General features: G+C 39.6%; 1 protein-coding gene across 2 annotated transcripts in view; it reads right to left on the bottom strand.

Annotated features, from left to right (window-relative positions):
* Nucleotides 1-24,233, bottom strand: part of samd12 (sterile alpha motif domain containing 12) — a 128,931-nt gene that overhangs the window by 96,565 nt on the left and 8,133 nt on the right. For both annotated transcript variants that reach the window (XM_080296400.1, XM_080296399.1), the window contains exon 2: nucleotides 5,567-5,775. In XM_080296400.1, coding sequence (XP_080152526.1) covers nucleotides 5,567-5,775 — 209 coding nt within the window. The remainder of the gene's footprint in view (nucleotides 1-5,566; nucleotides 5,776-24,233) is intronic.

Raw genomic sequence — 24,233 nt, 5'->3', positions numbered from 1 at the left:
GTTAAACAGTGCTGATTGTACATCAGTAAAGGACGGGAAAATGTATCATTTGAAAATATAATTATCAAAACTACTGAAATGCTTAAAGTGTTAAAAATGGATCAGGATGCAAGACAGTGGTTCTCTTAAATGTGCTGCTGACATAAATTTCAATGTGAGTGTAAACAAGTCAACATTAAAACCACTGTCTATAATACTGTGTGCAGTATTTTTTTTTTTTTTTTTTTTTTTTTTAAAAACGGCCCTGCCAGGGGTAGTTTGCATCTCAGCAACAACAAGTGGTCCGAGTAAAAACCAAATGAATGCCAGAAATTGAATTTCCCAAGCAGAAAATTGCATTGTAATAAAATTATTGGTGTTAGTCACATGGCTAATCAGTGTATATTAAAAGAAAAAAGCTCATTAGTTTCAACATTTCGATTGTTTTTTTATTTTTACTTTCAATTAAATCTAGAGATTAAATCAACTGCAAATTTGCAAAATTGTATTTTGGTTTTTATTCTAGACAACATTACAGCTTATTTGGAAACACTGTTATAGCTAAATATACCAATATACTCACAGCTTCTCAAAAATGCAATCCTGTATTTACATAAGGTCTTAAAACAAAGTGCTACCACATTATATCTCATTCTTTGTATAAGTTATAATTCTAGACTCTAAATCTAATCTTGATTTTACCTTTTAATTCCATCCCTCAGTTCTCAACAGCAGCGGGAAAACTGAAAGGTTGTATTAGACGCTTCCTTCTTCCTCCACCCTGAACTTCCTTATGTTACATGAGTCACATTCCCTGTTATATACTACCCTCTAGTGTCACCACTAAACACTGCCTCCACGTTTAACTGCAGACTGACGGAGAAGCACTAAGAAGAGCAAGGCAGCTGCCATTAATGTCATGTTGACTGAGTGAATGGGTGTCTGAGACACGGAGCCCTGTGTCGCCTGCCCTATCTCCACTGCACAGCTAATTAACAGCTCTGGCATGTTCTCTCTCGCTTTCTTTTCTTTCTGCCTCGCTCCATTTCTCTCGGCAAGAGCTGGCAGGAGATGAAAATTCCCTGTATTAATTAATCTGTTACATACAGGAATTGGGATGAAACCGTGATACGGGTGCGTGTATGTGTGAGTGGACAGGGTAGAGAGGAGTCCAGAGAGCTGTGGATAGCTGACAGAATAACACGCTGTGCTGGAAAAATTAATAAGCCTTAATAAGGAGCCTCTGTTTGAAATTGGATTTACAGGCGATGCCAACTTTACTCAGGCACATCAAAGAAAGTACACCAGATCCCTTCAGAGCACCTGACCTTGGGATTCAGCGGGGTCCATAAAGCATAGCAGGGCGTGTTAACACCAAACAAGATATATTCACCTTGGGCTTCATATTGATTACGACTGAGATGAGGTTATTTGCTATGGATGTTATAGCTATCCACAGAGTCTAAATGGCTGTTTTATGCTTCATGTTTAATCTATGGCTGAGCCTTGACTCGATTATAAATCCGAGCAGGCGCATGATTCAACTTTAATCCAATATTTAAAAATTAACGCCGCTGATGTGATGAACTGAAATGACCTGCTGTATGCTGTTCCACAGAATGGCACAAAGGTCTGGATTTATTATGTCTTCACATTTATTCAGTGCTAATTGATGGATCGTTAAAACAGGTACTTACACTCCACATGAAAAATGAGATGAATGAGCCCTAGCATCAAACTCTCCCTCTTAGTCAGCAATCCTGACAAAATGTTGAGTTTCTCACCGGAAAAGCCGATGAAGCTTGGTAACGTTTCTCTTCTATCAACTGAAATGTGTTTGTAGGGCTGAAAAAGCACTCGAATGTGGCACCGGAAAGTTTCAGTTAAACAGGATTTAGATTTCTCAGGGCGAGGTATCAATCACGAGTGCTGTGTTGACTCTAGAATTAATACAGACTCTCAGTTTCATCTGCGTGGCTGCTGTTATTTAACAGCCAACAACATTTGATTAGAATTTCTATTTGCAAGATATATAGTCCCTGGACTCATATGCATATACACGGACAAGCCAAAACATTACGACTGCTCACAGATGTAGTGAATAACATTGATTATACAATGATGCATTTCAAGGTCTGGGATTAATTAGACTATAACTGAACATTTGGCTGTTAAAGCTGCGCAAATGGGCAGCAGTAAAGAACTAAGTGACTGGCAAGGGTGAAGTTGCAGCCAGATGACTGGACGGGAACATATCTGAAAGAGCAACACTTATCAAGTGGCCCAGTTTGGCACTGTTGAGTACAAACCCGCAGTGGTCTGAGGAGAGACAAGGCATGAACTGATGGCAAGATGTTTTAACTGTTCCCAGTTAAACTTGAGAGGCTTGATGCACCCCGGGCAGCAACATTTGATGGTGCAACACTCCACACGGCACCTTCAATGGTCTTGCCTTGATGGGTCCATTGACTTGGCACCACACAAAGACCAACAAGCAAATGAGTTGAGACATTGTAATGAGGGGACATGACAATCAGGGAGTGCTGAAGAGAAATCTAAGGGGAAAATACTGTAACAGAGGAGGCAAGGAGCCAAACAACAGTGTAACCTGGGAACATATGAGCCACTGACGCCTGCTCGCAGCACAAATGTTGTTGTTAAGATTGTTGTAAAGATGTAGGAAAGTGTACTTTTCTTGGCTTTTCACCCATAATATTATTATTATCTATATTAGTAAAACACTCTGGCAGGATCAGGTAAAGACATTGACGCTAAGGTGCTCAAACCTTATTTTGCAGCAAATAAACATCAAATTTTTTAAGTATCACAGTACAGGATTTGGTTGCAGTTTCTATGCTCTGTGCTTTTTAAGATTATCACCTACTGCACATATAACTGCCAGGAGGCATTCCCTAGATGACAGCCGAGTGGTGAGAGTTTCACTTATGAGGACTTTGATATGAGGGAACGGGAGGTTTTGAAGCATCACCGTGATTTAGACTTGGTAGTGCATGCATATTTATGAAATCAAAAATAATATGCCGAGCCATACAGAATGTGAAAGAATGTGGTCATATAATAGCACACATATGTAATACTAATTGAAATTGAACACCATTTAATTAACCTCAAATCCTGTAAGTACTAATAAATACTATCTGTCCTGTGTCTCCAAAGCTTGATAGTACAGATTACTATGAGACATAATTAAACTCTTTCTAGACTAGTCTACTTAGATTTTTCCAAAGATAGGAGATATTAAATCTATCGCACAGGGACATGTGACATTGAGGCTGAAAGTTGTCAAATAATTTCTGCAACTTTCTGTTTGCACTAATTCAACCAGGCCAGGCTGCAGGTCTGGTATTTCAAAGAGGTTTACACAGAAGCTGGTGTCTGACTCAAAGTACTTTAATCTTCTTTCATTGTCGTAACTGTTGATCAGGAAAGAAAAAGAGCATATGGCAGTTTGCATACGTTGGAAGTAAACACTACTCTCCCAATCCGTCTATTTCTGGAGAGGAAACAACTTATGAGTCTTCACTGCTGTTGATGGGTCCTTTCATCTATTATCAGGGACACCAAGGAAAACAACAGCTTGTCTGTCACTGCTTATTCCACATTAAAGTTATTGTTGGTGCTTACAAGGTGGACAGAAACATAAGGGGTTACTTTATCTACATGACTGGCATACTATTTTGTGCGTGGAAAGCAAAAGGATGTGTGCCGTCCACATAATGTGACAACAAATACCATCAATGTATCATCAAATAAGAGTAATAAGTGCAGTTATATCACCACAGTGCAGTTAAGCATGCTATGTGAATTCCTTGTGAGATCTGAGAACTTGTGCTACAGTGTTTCAAGTGCTATACTTTTGTTTAGATACAGTGGAGCATTTCATTAACTTGGTTTAGCCTGTTAGCATTCCAGCATTTGCTAATTAGCACTTAAGAAAACACAGTAATTACACTTTTATCCAAAACAAAGCAGCTAATTTGAGGGGTCACAAGTGTAAATCTAATACTAAGACTTTCATCATTTCAGTTTTTAGTGCGCTCGAGGTGGCCTATATTTATTTTGGGAATTTGGACACAAAAAATTGGACAACCTGAAGCTTGCTGTCAAGCCAGAATGTAGAGCAAACACGTTTGCAGCTAATCAGCCATAAAGCAATAAAAACTGAAATAACAGTCACCCCCAAAGCAGGTTTTATTTCCAGGTTTATTGTTTATTTTACTCTAGATTTGATTGATTTACAACATTATGCTGAAAGGAAAAAAGATCAGAAAATAGCAGCTGAGACCATAACTGGGCAAAATGTTTTAGTCAAATGAGGATTAAGGTCCTTTTTCTCATAGACTTCTATACAGCCACACTTTCATTCTGCCCATTCTGGCTTTTAAAATAAATATATATTTATGACACACTGAGAGCTTATATCCAACTTTTACGCACAGTCTGTGGACTTGATGGATTTTTCAAAGGCATTAAAAACCTTTTGAAAATTTCACAGTTAAAGATCAAACTACAACTCCCTCAACAAATGCAAAGAGACATTCTTTTTTAAAATGTACCTAGCAGCCCTGAATTTTTCAAAACACTACGCATCAAAAGACATTAAACAGTCTGTACCCCCCAAATAATATAAAAGATAATACATGTAACAGTTCAGTGTATTTAGCATTTGCTAGCAACTGGTCATTCAGCATGCTGCCACCTGCAATACTCACACAGCACCGTCACCCAAATCATCCCAGTAGTGAGAACACACTCCCCCTGACTATTTCAATTCTAAACTCACGTGTCTAACTCACAGACTTAATGGACAAACATGTAATATAAATATTAGCCATCAGTCACCTGTTTTCTTTTATTAATCCAAGCTTCTCTTACAGTTACCATGAGTCTGAAAACTGCTGACTCTGGCGCCCCTTAGCTGCAGTATGATAGAAAACACTATGAAGACACTATGGCAGCGGTCCCCAACCCCCGGGACACAGACTGATACCAGTGAGTCGTTTGGTTCCGGGCTGCGACAGTTGAGGCTCGGGTGTGAAATTTATGGTTTCCAGGGGGTTTTTTTTATCGTTAACTCGGTTTCCCTGGGTCTTTTCCCGTGTTGTAGTTGTGTGTTTTCAAAGAAATATTTACACGTTACCATAGTGACCAGAGAGTATTAAGGGACAGAGAGAAGGATGTTACACTCAATTTGTTGGTCATTGTAGGAGGATGCTGCCAATAAAGTTAGGCAATTACACAGTGAATTCGCATTTATTATTATATTTGAAAAATACCCCAGTTTGTGTCTTGCTCGTATCATTTTATTTTGTTGTATTTATCTGCGCCACCCTAAAGGCAGGTCTGTGAAAATATTGTCTGACATTAAACCGGTCGGTGGCACAAAAAAGGTTGGGGACCGCTGCCATATGGCACTATGGAGACACAGAGTACAGATTTGCAAAGAAAAAGAGGAGTTGGAGTTGTTATATGCTTGAAATAACAGGAGATTAAATAATTAATAATTGAAAAATTAAAAATTGAAAAACAAAAACAATATATGCTATGCTATGATAGATAGTCTTACCCGGGTCAGCTCAGACTCTGAGACAGATCGGTGTGGCGGGGAGCGCCGCTGGTACCTAGGAGGGCTGACATCCTGATAGCTTGGGCTGTCGTCATCCAGCAGGACAGACCCCACGTCCACAGACTCTTCTTCCTCCTCCAGCTGTGACGTCATATTCTCCTGGCACATCTGGTGGTCGATGCCATTCTGGCTCAGGTTGCAGTGAACAGCTGAGTGTGTCAGAGGCAAACATTTCCAAGTGATTAGCAAAGGGTAACAGCAGACATTTGCCATAAATAGGACGAAAGTGTAGTATTGCAATTTTAACTGGAGGTGCTTTGCATTACATTTGAATCACTTAGGTTCAGGTATGTACTAGCTAAGGTATGTACTAGCTACTAGCTAATAAATTAAGATTGCAGTTTTCTATAAATGGGCCTTTCAATGCTTGTGTAGTACACAAGAGTACTACATCGTTTCTGTAATAGTATAACATCTTTTTTTAATGGTCTCTTTTTACAGTTCTCTTAAATGTTAGATTATTAAATTTCCTGGTGAAATTCCAAACTGTGAGCAACACATGTTGAATAACCCAGTCCTCACACACTGAACGCTACACTTCAGAAATTCCACAAGATGGCAGCAGAGAGTGACTTATGGTGAGTAAGCCAGTGAAAGTCTCAGTAGTTCATTGTAATGCAACCTGTCTCCTACTACCAGACAGTTCTTAATACAGTGGACTGTTTGCAGACAGTTATCCAAAATCTGTATTAGAGCATAAATAATAACAGCAAAGTTTCAGGAAAAAGCTAAGTGTTATCTATTATTCACTAACATCAGAGAGACAAGTCCCAGAATGATTCTACATGATGAGAACAACCCAAATGTAAGGCACAAAAATATCTTCTGCAAACAAGAAGATGAGCAAGTTATGCAGGAGATGATATGCCCCCACGGAGATAATCTGGAATTTACATAAACAGGCAAACATCCACAGAAGAACCATGACAAGTTCTCCAAAAAGACAACTTAACTGAAAACTGTGAAAAAGCACAACAGCAAAGGAGTTGTCTCATACATCAGAAATTTAGTTTTTCTATCCTTAATGTAATGACCCTTCTATGAATCTCATGCTCTTAAAAGTAAAGAAGACAAAGAGAATTTTGTTAGTGTGGAACTACCAGCAAAGCCAGCGTTCAGGCATCCATAAGTTGAAAATTCCAACAAGTTCAGGCAGGCTACAAAGTCGAGCTCAGCTGCCGGCCTGGCAGATCAGATGATATCAGTGCCAGCACAGATCAGCTAGTCTCTCAGCAAACTGGCACATCTCATTACGTGTGTGCTATTGAATATTCTGTAACCTGCCAACAGTTTCTGTAACAACTGCAAGCCGCTCAGCAACCCACCTGACTTCATGTCGACTCTGTTGTCACTGATGCCAGCTGTGCTAGATCATTTTGTTGCCATGCCACGAAATACAAATTACTCCAGACGGAAAGAAACATTTTCTTTGGACTTCAGTGGACCACACTAAATTTTTTTCCATGTTACACTTGCCTAAGACTTTCAGTTTTTATGGAAAAATATTGCATTGTAAATTGACGACATTCTCAGCATAACCCAAGACTGGCTGAGCACTACAGCAGGAGAGTTTATCTTTAGCCACAAAAGCCTTTTTTCTTCTGTTTTTTTCCCCCTCAAAAATCCTGCACAGTTGATTGCCTTGATAAAAAAAACAACTGGAAATCTGTGTAAAAACTTGTGTTATGACTGCCACAAATTGGCATTCAAGGACATGTCTCAGGCAGATGACTTAAAAAAGAAAACAGCAAAAGCAATTCCTGTGAATCAATTTGCATGCATGTAAGAGATGAATGATAATAGTCACATATTGGCAGAAGGCTTGTATTACTCTGTGTAAAACCGTATCGTACCATTTCCTCCATGAAGGGCTTATTTTTAGTTGTGTTTTTCAGGAGGTGTCAGACTCGAACACTATTTTAGTCTCATCAGGCAGTGATGCAGGAGCAGAAGTGACAGCTAGCAGTGACTTGTTAGGTGTCACTAAAATAGGCCATTTGTCATCATAAAACCTGAGCACTTGTTCTAAAAACACCAGCGTCTCATTCATGTGGAATGGAAGTCAAAAACCCTTTTCATCACACCTGAAGTCTGCTTGGATAAAAGGTCAAAAAACATGTTTTTCGAAAGCCGCACATTCGGCTTTACTTAAAGGTCTAAAAAGAGTAACCGAATGAACTTGAAAAAAGGAGGGGAAAAAAAAGCACAACCGTGCAATGTGTCTCATATAATTGCCTGCAATAAATACATATTTGAATGTCCTTGATATCTTGGATAGACACATAGGCTTTGGGGAGGGTATAAAAGGACGACAGCTATCTACTACCCACGACTGCAGACCTGCTGACGGTTCCAACACCATCATTAAGTTTGCAGATGACACCACGGTGATTGGCCTCATCAGTGACAACGATGAGGCCGCCTACAGGGAGGAGGTGGATCGTCTGGCTGAGTGGTGCGACACAAACAACCTGCTGCTTAACACAGAGAAGACCAAGGAGCTCATCGTAGACTACAGGAGGAATGCTGACCCACATCCACCCATCCACATTAAGGGGACGGCTGTGGAGCGTGTGAGCAGCTTCAAGTTCCTGGGAGTCCACATCTCCGAGGATCTCACCTGGACGACCAACTGCTCCAAGCTGGTCAAGAAGGCTCACCAGCGCCTCTTCTTCTTGAGGACTCTGAGGAAGAACCACCTGTCCTCAGACATCCTGGTGAACTTCTATCGCTGCACCATCGAGAGCATCCTGACCAACTGTATAACAGTCTGGTACGGGAACTGCTCTGCCTCGGACCGGAAGGCGTTGCAGAGGGTCGTGAAAACTGCCCAGCGCATCGCCGGAGCACCACTTCCTGCCATAAAAGACATCTACAGGAAGCGGTGTCTGAAAAGGGCTGGGAAAATCATCAGAGACCCCAGTCACCCATCACATGGACTCTTCACCCTCCTGCCGTCTGGGAGGCGCTACAGGAGCCTCCGGACTAAGACCACCAGGTACCGGAACAGCTTCTTCCCCACAGCTGTCAGACTCCTGAACTCTGCCTCCTGACATCTGACCCACGTTAACTCATGGACTGAACATACACACACACACACACAATGGACAACTGTACCCTCAAACACAATAATAACATGGAGTGAACCACCACTCACAACCACTAGCACTTTATATAGCCTCTGTAGGAATTATATCTCACTTATCTTAACTGCACTACTGTATAGCTCTGTGTAAACAATCATTCTGTACATACGATAATTTTTAACCCTACAACTGTTTACAACTTGCATAGTTCCCATTTCTGTATAGCTGTATATCTCAGATTCCTGTAAAGTTATTTATTTCATATTCTGTATAGTTTTTCATATTTATATCCTGTTCATATCCTGTACATAGCTTGTACTCACTACAGCCTGTACATACTTATAGTTATAGAATATTCACAACATACTTCATACCGTGTACATTATAACATAATAGACCCATTTCTGTAATATACTTACATATCTATATTATTGCTAATATATATTGTAATATATCTATATCACTAAAGCACTTCTGGATGGATGCAAACTGCATTTCGTTGCCCTGTACCTGTGCATGTGCAATGACAATAAAGTTGAATTCTATTCTATTCTATTCTATTCTATTCTACTGGCCAAACAAAAATGCCAGTCTGCTTGTTGGCAGACAAGCACGGCCAGGAAAATTGCCAATTAGCGACTTATTTGAGACCACTGTCAGAGAGCAATTACAAGTCTGACACAGTTCAGACTGGACTGAAACAAAACAGCAACAATATCCGTGCTGCCATTCAACATACCAGCGGGGCCACCTACAGTAGATTTCACTTCTATAGTTCCTCCTCATACTGCAACATGCTATACGTCTGGGAAATAGAGTGTGAACACATTTAAAATAAGGGAGAGAGTGCACTACATTTGTTCAAATATCTGACCTAGAATCACACCATAGATAGATCTCATGGCTAAAGCACTTCTGGGTGGATGCAAACTGCATTTCGTTGCCTTGTACTTGTGACATGTGCAATGACAATAAAGTCTATTCTATTCTATATAGTCACAGAGCACTTGAGCTAATACAAAAGTTGCCTGAATGACTCAGATTTTGTTCAGATTACTGTTACCCTGTCCAAATGCCAGAATACAAAGACCACTTAGTGCTTTACTTGCTTTTAAAATATTACAATCTTTTTGAGGACCTATGAAGTCACAATAAGATTCTTATTAATAATTTAAGTAACTTATATTTGGCAGTATAGCTCTCTTTATGTGCAACAGAAGAAAAGCTAGAGCCAGAGATGCAAAGAACAAAGCTGATACCACAGCTAACAACAGATCTAATATTTATTGAGCTGTACACAGAATGGAAAGAAAAAACTGGGGCAGGGGTGGTTTGCAAAGCAGCTTACAGATGATTATGCTCAATACATTGAATCCATTATATAGCTGTTGTGATGAGCCTGATGATAATTTGTTGTAATGTTAAAATAAAGGGTGCCATGCTGGAGGCGTTACTTCTAAAAAGTGAATTTGTACGCAATATAAAAGTGTCCTATCATGATACTGATTATATATATAATCTGCATTTATGTTGCTAGTGCACAAATCCAGACTGCTAGAAAGTTGTTACAGCTAAAGGTGGGAAAAAACCCCAACTTGAGGCAAAACCACCAGTACAAAGAGGAGACATGGCGGCTGAAGTGAAACCAAAAAGTAATCAACCGAGCATCTCACTAGTTAGACTCTACATGACAGGAGGACCAAGTGGTGGATGGAAATTAGTGATGCAGTTACATGGCTTTAATCAACTGCTTAAAAGGTCTGAGCCAAGATATAACATCTCAGATGGAAGATATTAATCAATTCAAGTTCTATTATTTGATAGTAATGTGCAGGCTCTATAAAAGTTTCAAGGTTACATCACTTTACTTGTTAATATTATTATTATTACTTACTTAAATGTTTGACATTTGGAAAACACTGACTAAGCTGCTTTTGGGTTTGCATTTGATGTATTGCACTATAATGCTGCTGCACCTTGTGGTAATGGATTCACACTGTGAATTAGGCAGTCTGTCATCAGTGACACTAGTTCATTGGAAAAGAAGGAAAAGGAAAAAGGTCGCTCATGTTGTTTGCACCAATAAGTAAATGCTCCTGCCTGCAAGCTGCAATGTCTGACTGGATGTTATTTAGTATTTGTTTTTCCTTATATCGACCGAAAAATAATTATTGGAGATTTTCTTGAAATGTTGTGATATCATTTTGCTATACCAACCACCTGTAATTAAAATAATTAAAATCTTTAATTTGTGATTTAATCCCTACATTAGGAATCATTGGAGTGAGTTACCTATTCTAAAGCAAGATGAACCATGCCTTAAATAGCCTTAAAATAGTACGCGTGCTGTGATACGTCACCGTTAACTACCTCTGCTACTTTTATGATTTAAATTTTGTTTAAGCAAAGCTTTTAATATATAACTATATATGAACTATTCCTCTCCCACATGCCTCTTTTCTTACTTGTGTTTTTTGATACCTGTACTCAAAGTGTGAGGCAGTCTACTGATTGTTTATGGATCACTCTACACTTGGTTAACACACTGACCGACTCTTTGTGTGACATCTTTAACCAGCTTTCTTCGTTTTCTAATAGGACAAAAGGCAAGTTGCTCTAAAATATGCCACATTAACTAACAAGGCTTACTTATAGATGGATGGACTACAAACGCCTATCAGGTGTAATATTATGAGGCTAATATTCTGTTGGTCTCCTTTTCGGTGCCAAAACGGCCCGGACCCACTGAGGCACGGACTCCACTTGACCACTTGAAGCTGTGCTGTGGAATCTGGTACCAAATTGTCACCAACAGATCCTTTAAGTCTTGTGAGTTCCGAGGTGGGGCCTCCATGGATCAGACTTGTTTGTCCAGCACATCCCACAGATGCTGAGCGTATGAACCACGTGCATCGGTGAGCCTTGGCCACCCGTGACACTATCACTGGTTCGCCACTCTTTCTGACTTCGACCACCTTCGGTAGATTCTAACCACTGCAGACTGGGAACACCCTACAAGAGCTGCAGTGTTGGAGATGCTCTGAAACAGCCATCTAGGCACCACAGTTTAGTCCTTATTAAACTCACTCAAATCCTTACAATTGTCCATTTCTCTTACTTTAAACACATCAATATTGAGGACAAAACGTTCACTTGCTCCCTAATATATCCCACCCATTAACAGGTGCCATGATGAAGAGATAATCAGTGTTGTTCACCTGTCAGCGGTCATTATGTTATGTTGTGTATTACTACTTTAAAGAAAAATGTCAAACATGACACAGCTATAGTCCTGCTGTTTGATTCCTGATTAAAGAACAGAGCCCCGTGAAGCCCCATTTAAACCATACAAAGATCATACATGAGCGGGCCATGTTTTAAACAAAGCCGAATTGAGATGCGTGGCACGATGCATTGCTCCCTCTCACTGCTTCTTTATTCTCTCCTCCCAGCTCACTCCTTCCCCTTCCCCTCCTCACCCTGACTAAATTCATGACTGGTGTGCAACCACTCTGGAGGAGAAATGAATTATACATCCTCTGCTAAGAGCATCTGAACAATGGTACAAGTAGACTAAATGGATGGACGGGTGAGAAGATGGTGAGAGGAGTTAGGCAAAGGGGGAGGACCACAGCAAACAGAAAGGACAGCCGCACTGGCCTGTCATCGTTTCTGTGGAAGAAGGGTGAGTGGATAGAGGGCTAAAAGATAGATTTTCTTTTCTCTCTCTCTTTTTTTTTAAAATAGCAACAGTTGCTATAAATAGCACCATTACATTCTTCCCTCTCTCCTCGCTGACATGCGCCGTGAAAGCTTTGCGAGGGAAGAGAGATAGATGAGGGAGGATATCCGCCTCCATTCTCCCACTCCGTTCTTTTTCTATCAATGGAACTCGGTGTTGGGAAATGAGGAGAGAAAATGAATGGAGCACACTTACGTAGAATTGTTACCGAAAACTGCCATCGCTTCAAAGCCAAATGCATTTCTATTAGAGGAGGATAAAGTAAGAATTAGATTAGTCTTACGTAACTCTGGTTCTCTTAATTACTGTACATGACTTTTAAACGAGCAGCCATTATCAATTGAATCTGAAAAGGACCAACCAGCAGGAATCTGTTTGTATGCCTGCCATGAAAAATTGTAGGCACACTGAATAAACTGACTGCTATAATAAAAATTTTAAGGGTTTTGGACTTGACAAGTTCATGCCGACAAAAAAATATATACAGTGATTCAGATCATCAAACAAAGATTAGACAGAGATAACCTGATAAGCACAAAATGCACTGATTTCATATTTTAAGGGAAAGAACATTCAAACTCTTCTGGCCCTATGTGAGAAAGTAATTGCTCACTAAACCTAATAACTGCTTGTGTACAGTTGGCAACTGCAATCGAGCGCTGGCAATGAGTCTTTCACATCACTGTGGAGCAACCTTGGCCCACTCTTCCTTGCAGAACTGTTTTAATTTAGCCACATTGGAGGGTTTATGAGCATGAACAGCCCATTTAAGGTCATGCCAAAGCATCCCAATCAGAGGTCCTTGACTTTGACTGGGCTGCTTTGAGCCATTCGAGTGGACTTGCTGGTGTGTTTTTGGATCATTGTCCAAGCACTTGAGCTTCAGAGCACAAACTCATGGCTGAACAGTCTCCTTTAGGATTTTCTGGTGAAAGCAAAATTCATGGTTCCATTAAATTTGGCAAGTCATCCAGGCCATCCAGGTATCACACTACCACCACCATGTTTGACTGTTGATATGATGTTCTCTTTATGAAATGTTGTTGTGGTTTTACAACAGATCTAATGGGACTCAAAACCTTCAAAAAGCTAAACTTTTTCTCATCATTTCACAAAATGTTGTGGATATTCAAGATGTTTTTGTGACACAGGACTTAGTATCCTTTTTGGTCACCAGTGGTTTTCTTATTGGAACTCTCCCATTTGGGCCCAGTCATTTTATTTTTGTTGAATACTGAACACTGACTTTGTGAGGCCTGCAGTTCTTTAGATGTTGTTCTGGGGACTTTTGTGACCTCCTGGATTAATCATCAGTGCAGTCTTGGAGTCATTATATTCCTGAGAAGGTTTACAAATGGCTTAGAAATGTCTTTGCAATCACTTCCTCACTGATGTATGTCAATGATTTTGTGTCACTTCACACTTTTGAGATCGTTTACCCTGCTTCACTTTGTCAGACAGCTTCTATTTAAGTGATTTCTTGATTCATCAGGTCTGCCAGTAATCCGGCCAAGGCGTGGCTAGCATATGCATATGGAGTTTTGCATGCATTTTCTTTCCTTAACATTTATTTAGTCTAGAAGGCTTTTCGGGGCTGTTTGCAGAGAAGCCCAGTCATGTCATATTTGACCAGAAATAATCAGGATCTTTGTATTCTCAGACTGTGCACTCCTGAAGAGACAGGCAGCTGTGTCTTATCTTTGCCAGAAACTGAAGTCCAACTTCAGTGACCGCAGGGTAACCCCTCTCAGGCAGAAGTTCACAGACGTTGAAAAACTGGGATTCATAATTGAAAGAAACGACAACTGCAACAGCTGCAGCTTTTGTTCCATTTTAAATTTGGATCTACTGTTTTCAGTGTAATAGCAAAAAAAAAAAAAAAGAAAGTCAAACAGTCTTTTTAAGTTTAATAAGTGTTTTACATCAATGTGGAGTCCTGTTCACATCCCCTCATACTTAAAAAAAAAAAAAGCATCTTGGTGACACTGCTGATACATTGGCCATGAATTGGCTCCTCTGCAGCACTATAGTGTTAAAGGTGCAACAAGCCGAATTTAGAACTACTCAATATTGCATCAGAGTACCAGTGAACACTGAGATTTGACACACCTCTTGAAATCCTACAGTAGAGCGTCAGCGCTGCAGTCCATGACTTCAAAGTTGGGTGATGTAACAAGACAGTAACCCAGACCACACCAGTAAATCAACAAGAAGTCATTCAGAATTCCCAGCGCTTTCCTTAACATTACTGAGATCCCATGGCATGACCTAAATCAGGACATCCTACAAATATCAACGAACTGAAACAGTAATGTCAGGTCCAAAAATAGCTTCTTATTTGAGTAAAGTCCCTGAGGCTGCTATAAAATGTCTAATAGAAGTTTTTGCTGCTAGAGCTGGTACAAAGAGTTACTAGATTCACATATTAACTTTCCTTTTTCAGCATTGTGAGTTATTACTAGGTGTATTCAATAAAGATGGAAATGACTGAAGTTAGTGTTTTGTTAGCTCAAATAATGTTTGAATAGCCTACAAATATGAATAAGATAAAGATCAGAATATTTTTTTAACTTCTTGAAAATATGTTTTGTGTGTATAAAAACAGTTAAAGTAAGCACAGTGTGGAAAACCAGTTTAAATAAAAAGCACTCAAGAAATTTATTGATGGTTGCAAATGTCACCAACTGCAGTTTAATAGAGAGCATTGGAGATCTCATGGAAAATTAGATATATCTAATGGGTAAGTCTGAATGTATTTATTAAGTGAATATTTAATATTTTACTGCATTGGACAGTTATTGGGTAAGATTTTAATTGATTAGTGTGATGCTTAATAGATAGGGACATTGTCTGTAGCTGTAATACAATCTGAAATGGTGTAATATTACATACAGTACTTTGCAAAAGAGCAATAGTTATTCAGGCTTTTATCTTTCACATTTTTTCTTTGGATGTTGTCCCCTTTCACTCATTTTTAGTCAAATCCTTATACTGATCCATTTTCAGAGATATATTTTTGGTTTCTTAAGCCACTTAACTCTGACCATTCAAATATAAAAAGGGCACCGAACTCAAGGGACGTACCAGACAATTTAGAAAACAACCCATTTTGAATTATATCATCAGACACTTTGTTGCAAGAAGCCTAACGCAAAAACACAATTTGTTCCCATTTCTTTAGACGAATCTATGAAAACTTCCAAAGATGGCAAAATATAACAAAAATAATGCAAAAATAACCTTATTTTTGCACTTAACTGTGATTCCCAGGAAGCTATTGGCCCAAAACATGGCATATCCTGGCATGCTGTACAGTCTGCTGTAAAAATTTTAGGAAAATGGACAAGTGGAGGAAAAAATAAGAAGTGGCAGACCTTAAAAACTATCTACAGCAGATAAACCGTATCTCAAAGTCATGTCCTTAACAAATGGGTAAAAGGGTACAGCGAAGACCAGACAGAACCTGAGAGACACATGTGATGCATCATCAGTTCATCCATATAATATTCACTGAAGCTCAAAAAAAGTGGAAGGTTGGGAAAGACCGAGATATGCCAAATTACACAAGAACTGGACTGAAAATCTGGGACAACACATCTTATGGACTCATTAACCCAACTTAGAAATTTGTGGTGTAGAGTCGACCATCATCGTCAGAGGTCAGGAGAGATGTACAATAATGACTCTCTACAGCCATCTGTAAAACATGCTGTTATGGTTTGGGGCTGGATTCCAGCCTGTGGTGTTGGGGATCTTTTCAAAACTGATAGAATAATGAACACAGAAAACTATTCAATTCAGTCTTACTTACAGTATAAAGCACCAAAACACAGCAACAGGCGCTTCAAGGCACTTTAAACTGTAAGGTAAAGACATTCCAGTAATACACAGAAACCCCAACAATCAGACGACCACTTATAATCAGTCACTTGGTGACAGTGGGAAGGAAAAACTCCCTTTTAACAAGGGGCCGTCATCTTCTGCAGCTGGTTGGGAGTGAGGAGAGAAAGACAAAAAGACACATGTCTAAATACTGACTTCCATTAGAAACATTATGCTGTATTTCCATTTATGTTCGCACCATTCAGTAAAACACCGTATTCCCATTGTCCTACCAATTTATAAAAAAACGAGCGGTAGCTTAAGACTTGAACAGGACTGTATGTTGCATATTTACCCACTTAAACAACTGTGTAAATGGCATTCTTGTGCACTTAACATTCAGACTCTTCCAGGGGTTTGGGTATTTTATGTTCAGAATTAAATTGGAGATATTTAAATATAAATGCAGTCCCCCAGCCCACTGCATCAGCTGTACAACGTGGTTGTAGCCTGACATTTATGGTTTTTCTTCATGCAAAAAAAGCTTTCAATAAATCTAATGACTGAATGACCAAGTGAATTCCTATAATTGAACACTTAACTGAGCTAACAGAGGGTGAGATGATTTAAATATGTACCGAGGCCGATGTGTTTCCCTATCTCCTCATAAAACTACACCCATGCAAGAAACCCAGTGGAAAGAAAAAGCACATTTCCAAGAGGGGAAATGGAAGAAGCCAGACAGCAAATTTCTGCACTAACTTTAGAGCCAGTGTTTCACAGCACGAGCTGGTTCAAAGTGAAACCAGTAGTGGGTCCATAATCAAAAGTGATGTTTGCTCTGTGTGGGTGCTCAGGCTCATAGTGATCTCTTTCTCTTTGGCTGACTCCCAGGGTGTAGCAGAATGAAATGTTTGTGAATAGAATCAACTGTTATGACCCAGAAACAAAGCCTAGAGAAAGAGGCCAGGGCGAGCCAGATGACTGGAGACTGTACAAACTGCTGCTTTGAGACCTTGAGTTTGTTTTTTTCCTGCTTCCAGAACTTTTAGTGAAACAAGTTAATATGTAATAAGCTAACAGTCATGTACACAGGACAGGAAGGACGTGGGTGCCTTCATTCCAGAGCAATTGCGCCAGCAGACACTCTAGGGGAATTTGAAGAGGTTTTCTGGCACCCAAACTAGCAGGATGTAGAGAACATGGCATTTCAGTCAACTGCACAGCTGTGACTCTTTTTATATGTTAACGGTAGCTTAGAGCTGAATCAGAAATCAGTCTCTGTCACATGGCTGGAAACATGCAAAACTCTACATCTAAAATAACTAAGGCATTTGGGAGTAAATGTGCGGATTTGCACATATTTTCCAGGCACATCGTCAGTTGCCCCCATCTGTTATCTCTCTCCTGTTAGCTCCCACACGTTCATGTGTGCCCAGGCGAACACTGCATGCATTCAGAGTGATGTGCAGACGTTACACAACCCTGCATGTATATATGCAGACAAAGACGTACGCACAAGCTGTGAAGACACCTTCCAAACACTGTGTGCGTTTGTAATTCTCGCCCAGTCTGCTCGGAGAAAGTGAGCAAACCTAGCAAATCTACTTGTGGTGTCCATCCTCTGCTTTCCAAATTAGAAAAGAAAATGTGAGAAGAGTGTGTAAACGTGTGAGAGGAGTGTGTCTGCTCAGTTGTCTGCCCCCGAGGACCTTGGAAAGAGCATCTCCATCAGTCAGGGACAGCAGACAGTTATATCCTTGTTACATGCTAACTAAAGTACTAATTAGAATGTATCTGAAAACTAGAAGGCGACAGGAAATGAACCTCATGGCCTCCGGTATCGGATGTTCTGGACAGGAGCCTGTAGAATAAACTCGCTGCCCAGAGAGACAAAAGAAAGTTACATGTACGTGATCGCTTTACTTATTCTTTTGCAAAGCTCTTTAAGATTAAAAAGGATTTCAAAGGCTCTTCTATCAGAATTAAACAAGATCAAGATATTCTTTGAGTTTGACAACCATATGTACAATTTAAGCATTTTCTGCTCAGTAACAAAATTTAATTGGCAGTGTTTAATAAGAGACTGCAGCAAGTTTGTTAAAAGTATTTAAAGTGCCTTACAGAAGAGGTGCTGCTGCTTTGAGTAGAAGGAGAACACATGGTTATGTAAACCATTTGCTCTGTGGTATTTGACTTCAAGCTGTGCATAGTTTAGGTTTTTATGCTTCTGAACACTGAAAAAGTAGGGCACCCTTCTTTTACACTAACTGATCCATGAGTTATTAATACACCTACTGTTAAAGCCTTCCCCGGCTACATTAACATTCATGAGCTGCCTCTGCAATCTGGGACTCAGGTGAGCTCAGGTAACAGTCACAGAACATGACGTTCAGTGGGTCAGCTCTGTTGTTGTCATCACCAGATTTGAAGTCAAACATGCACTTTTCTGCACACTTGAAATTGAATCAGCTCACTTAAGTTTTTGTGGCAGAAGAAACAAAAAAACTAGTGGAGTGGTCTACAATATTTGAGGAGTCCAAATATAAATGCTCGCTTTAATTTTTATTTCACGAAAAGACAAAAATGTGATGATAAAGTCAAAACTGTGCCCATGCCACAAACAACTACCCACTATCTCTATCGGAAGATCAGCTCTTTCTGCAAGCATCATGACAATATGCTTAACTCTGTTACACAATAATGCACAACCCTGGACCCCGGTTGATGTTAATGCCGAGTGCATGCCGACCAACAACAAGCCGCCAGAGCCTGACCTTCAACAGGTAGCAAAATCAATGATCAGCAGTTAGACCTGCAGCATCCAAAAGGATCGCTGTGCGCACGAGATTTTTCTGTAAAGTGCTGCGATGTGCTTTTGCCAACTTTTTGTCAGTTTGTTAATACTCCTGTGCCTTCATTAGAACAGAGATTTGTGCCAGTGTGTACACAGGTGGCCTAAGGCTCATATTGTTAAATCTCAAATATGCAACAGTGCATCAGAAGCAGAGTATTGCTAAAGTAATGCAAAAGTAATATGCCCCATGGTGCAATGCATTTTACATTTTACATACATACATGTTTGTTTTTGCCGTTTGTGAGCAGGTAGGTGCGCCAAGGATTAAGATCAGGCTGACTGTGCATGGAAACACGAGCGCGAAATGTTACATTTAGGTTCAGTGGCTTCAGTGATTCGGTTAAGCAGTAAAAAGTTATAATATGTAAGATTTCCACATTTATATGTCAGTGATTTTTTTTTAGTTAGCAACAGTGCTGTCCCCAAGAAGCTATCAGGTTTTGGGCTCCTTTGATCACAAAATACTGTTTATACATTTTTCCGGAGATGACTCGAGAGGGTTTCAGGAGGAGGGCCGGTTACAGAAAAAAGTTGGTAAATCCTGCAATAAAGTCATTAAATCGGACACAGTAACCAGAGTGGAGAATGAGCTTCCAAGCTTAAATTGTAGCTACATATGTCCACATTTTATAAAAGAATATCAGAATATTCTGATATGAAAAATTGAACATCCATGCAACAAAAACAAAACAAAAAAAAATATTTGGGGATTTCCCTAATAGCAATCAACATTTCATTAGTAACCTGTGGCTGTTTAATTAGACTGAAATGACACAATATGAAAACATCTTAAACAATTAGAGCACAATAATTAAGGATTTTTAAGATTGATGCAGATATTTTCATCCGTATATCCATTTTCTCCCACATATCCAATTCAGGATTGTGGTGGCGCTGGAACTTATCCCAGGGTAAAAGGCGTGGTAGACCCTGGACAGGTTGCCATTCTGTCGGCAGGCTAACTTAGACACACACAAAATCCACACAGAAAGGCACCAGCCAGGTGGCGGATTCAAATTCTTCTTGCTGTGAGGCAACAGTGCTAACGACTGTTCCACGGTGCTGCTCCAGTACTGATTTTATTTTTTCCCTTTCAGACACACGAAACATTGGTTAGTAAGGAGTTATTTAAGAGTTCTTACTGGGGAAAATATGACAATGGAGTTGAATTACTTGTTTACGCTCTAAACATTAACACTAATTACAGTTGCAGAGTGCCCTCTGTTGGACAAACTATGTAATATCAACACTCCTAACATGGTTGAAGGGTGTTTCTCATATCTATTCCTTATTTCTTAAATTTATCAGTCATTTTAATGCAAATATATCGAAAATATTGTCTTATTTTCTGGGGGAGCCCAGAGATCAATTAACAGATGTCCATAAGCAGCGGTGAGGTCAACAACTACGCTACTTCGTGATTTCATTTCAATATGCTTTTTGTTATTTTTGTGATCAAGAGAGCCCCATGCAGCTTAATTTATAAACTGTGCATTTAATACGTAGAAAGCAAAGAGAGAATCTCACTACTCTGAAATGATTAGATGGGATTTTAAACAGGATACTCAGACGACTAAGTCAGCCTTAAAAGAAGCTTTTTGGAATCGTTGCCATTAATTTTGCTCATGCACACTCATAAGGCTGTGGTTATGTTCATATGTCAGCTGCTGAGACAATGAGGATTGACTGCATGACTAACTATCAAAGTGAAACCATGTAATGAGTTAGCCAGCCAGCTAGACTCTACGGGCTCTTAATTCACCCTGACATCCCATCAAAAGTTAACTGCATTCAAACTTCATAGACTGCCCTCTACAACCCCAGGGCTCCATCAGCCATGGCTGCTTGGGACTGTGTCAAGCAGGCGCAGATGTGCTCAGCTTTGAATATTTCTTAGGTGCAGAGTGTGAGGGAGGATAAAAAGAGAGAGAGAATGATGGATTGAGAGACGGTGGAAAAAAAAAAAAGTTGGACGGTGACTTAAAGTAAAAATCCGAAAGACAGACACAATGAGTCAAGTGAGACAGAGCTGGAAAGAAAAAGACAGACCGAACTGACCCACTTTGCAAATACATATGAGCTAAATATAACTGCTTTTCACTTTGGCTTGCTGTGATGCTGCTTTATGCCTGTATTCCAGGCATAAAGCTGTTAGCATGCTCTGCTTCAAAGGCAGACAGTAAAAGGGTGAAAAAATAGAGTGTCTTAATTTAGAACTGAGTAACAACTATTAATATTTAATGAAACTCAAACTTCCTCCATTTGCCCAAAACAACAGAAACTATTACATATTAATATCAAAAGTTTTTGACTCAAATCTCATCAGTTACCAGGTACGGTATACAAGACATGCTTTGAACCTTTCACTTGTTTTATTTGAAGAAGTTTGAAGCTGCTTTACCAATATAGCAATCCTAGACATCGTATATGTTTATATGTGTAATATATTTCAATATCAACTAGCTTTTACTGCCTTAAGATACACGTAATGCTTACAATGCAGAGTCATGATTCGGTATCACAGTGTCACTTCAAAAAGCAGAATTCATATAGAGACACAAACTGTTTACATTCTTCTGCTTTAAGGAGGGACCGGCTGATTAACAGCCATCAGGCATGATGTGACCAATGCAATTTCTCCATTAGTTCCAGTCATATTCGATCAAGCCATGGTTGGTCAACCAATATGGTAATGAAAGAAACCCAAAACTACAGCTCTGTGTGGCCATATGTTAACTTGACAGAATGACTGTATGTAGGCCTCACGCCGCGCGGCACTCATACAGTTTACTATGCAGATATTAAAGACAACCCAAGAAACAAAACTAGATAGAAGATTTAAATACTGGAAAGGTGCACGAGAAAAAGTCTGTCCTTCTGATTCTATGGTACAACACCACCTCTACCCACCTTTGCCAAACACTTTGACAGCCTGATGTTCATATCCACTTCCCTGGAGCCTATCCCAGCTGGGCACAACCTGGACAGGTCGCCAGTCTGTCGCAGGGCTAACACATAGACAGGAGACAACCAGCCACACTCACATTCACTCCTGCTTTCACATCTATGGGCAATTTAGAGTTTCCAATTAACCTACTAACCCCACCAACTGCATGTCTTTGGACTGTGGGAGGAAGCCGTAGTACCCGGGGAGAACCCACGCAAACACAGGGAGAACATGCAAACTCCACACAGAGAGACTGATGGTGGAATTGAACTCACGACTTTCTTGCTATGAGGCAACAGTGCTAACCACTGGATTTTAGTCCTTTAATTGATAATTATAGGATATTATATCTAACCTATTTAAAAAAAAACTATTTGAATTTCCCACTGTAAGGCATATCTAAAAGTGCTCCCCTGATGTTTTCAGCAATGAGCTCATTGTACCCCAGCACACTGCTGTTCTTCAACGGCCTGATTAAATTAGTAGTGATCTAATTAGCTCTGTTGCCACCCCCCTGAAAAACACTTCAACTGAATTACAATTAACATTTTGTCCATTTTTGGCCTTCACTGTGGAGTACTGCTGTAAGTGGAGGATGCGTTTCTGTTACCATCTGCCTTTGCTCATATAGTTTAACAGAGTACTTCTGAAAGTACAACTACTAGAAAAGTTGCATTTTAAAAATGTAATTTTACAGTTATCCATATTGTTATGGGCCATATTCACACACACTTCCTAACTGAACCAAAGCTCCTGTTTATTCCACCTTAAGAGAACTTTAAAGAATCAGCTTCACAGCACTAAAAACGCCACATAACGATTTTCTTCACCTGACAATGACTCTCCATCTGTGCCCACTATATCATCAGTGACACCCAAACTCTCAGATCAGCAGCTTCAATCAGTCAGCAGAATGGAGCGCAGATGACTTCATGGTCACCAGGGACTGAAGCTGACACAAAGCCAAGTTTTTGCACTTGACACACCGGGGTGCCAAATATTCACAAAAAGCAGAAAGGGCATCCTTTTGGAAAGAGACGAGAAGTGCACAAAGGGCCGGGAGCGCTTTGCAAGGATGAAATAAGCAAAGAATGACTGGAACATTCAGCAAAATTTGTCTCCTCCCCTGGGCTTAATTTCCCTGATGGTCACACTTCATAAAGGTCGATAAAGTTACTGTATACAGTAAATTTTGTTCTGCCCTGTTTTGCGGTACGGACAAGAACCCATGCAATCAGCCAGGTATTTTTACAATGCATTTTTAAGAATGCCTTCACAGAGGTTAGACAGAAGCTATCTGCATAAAACAACATTATTGTCTTCATTAATTTGCATATTCATCACTTCTAAATGTGGAAAATTTACACTTTTTCTCCCTTTCATCGCTATAATTCTGAGAACAGAATTAGCATATGGCTCATGATTCAAGTTGATTGAGCTGTACCATGAAGCATCCCGAGGCTACAGATGAAACTTTAAATACAATGAGAGGGAAGTATTAATGCAGGTGTGATAGGAATAGATGAATAGAACAAAAACTACAATTTGTAATGGTGCTTTTAAATTAGAGAGCTGGTTAATGGTTACATCATTTTACATCATTTTTTTCAAATGATAAGGATGTAGTTTTGTAGAACGACTTTTATTATTCTTCAATCATCTATACATACATTGTGTTAAACAATGTAGTTTGAAAAGTGACACTAGGCATGCAAATTTTTTTTTATGTATTTATTAAGTGCAATTAGGATATTTGTTTTGGATCTATGGTACTGATGTACCCCTTAAACTTCTAAAGCAAATCAAGTTGTTCCTGCAACAAGAAACAATATTAACACACATCCTCATTTTCCTCATGAGATGCAGGCTTAATATCTTAACTAATATAGTATTTCTACCAAGTGAAAATAGGCTTATTTGTTATTAATATACTTAAGTGAAAGATGCCAATTGTACCTTCTGATGTAAAGTGAGCCAAACAGTACCTAGTTAATGTCAAACCCATGCTATGGAAGTCACCAGAATCAATATTTTCAATTTATATACTGTAGGCACAGTATGCTGTTCATGTACAAATGCTGCAGTTCTTCCAGAACTACCAGGGGCATCATATGCCTCCAAGTGTTTTAGAAAAGAAGAGGAAAAAGAGGACA

Source organism: Astatotilapia calliptera, chromosome 22 (assembly GCF_964374335.1).
Source record: "Astatotilapia calliptera chromosome 22, fAstCal68.1, whole genome shotgun sequence".
In the NCBI taxonomy this organism is placed as follows: Eukaryota; Metazoa; Chordata; class Actinopteri; order Cichliformes; family Cichlidae; genus Astatotilapia; species Astatotilapia calliptera.
The sequence above is the reverse complement of the archived record's forward strand: the minus strand, read 5'-3'. Positions and strand labels throughout refer to the sequence as shown.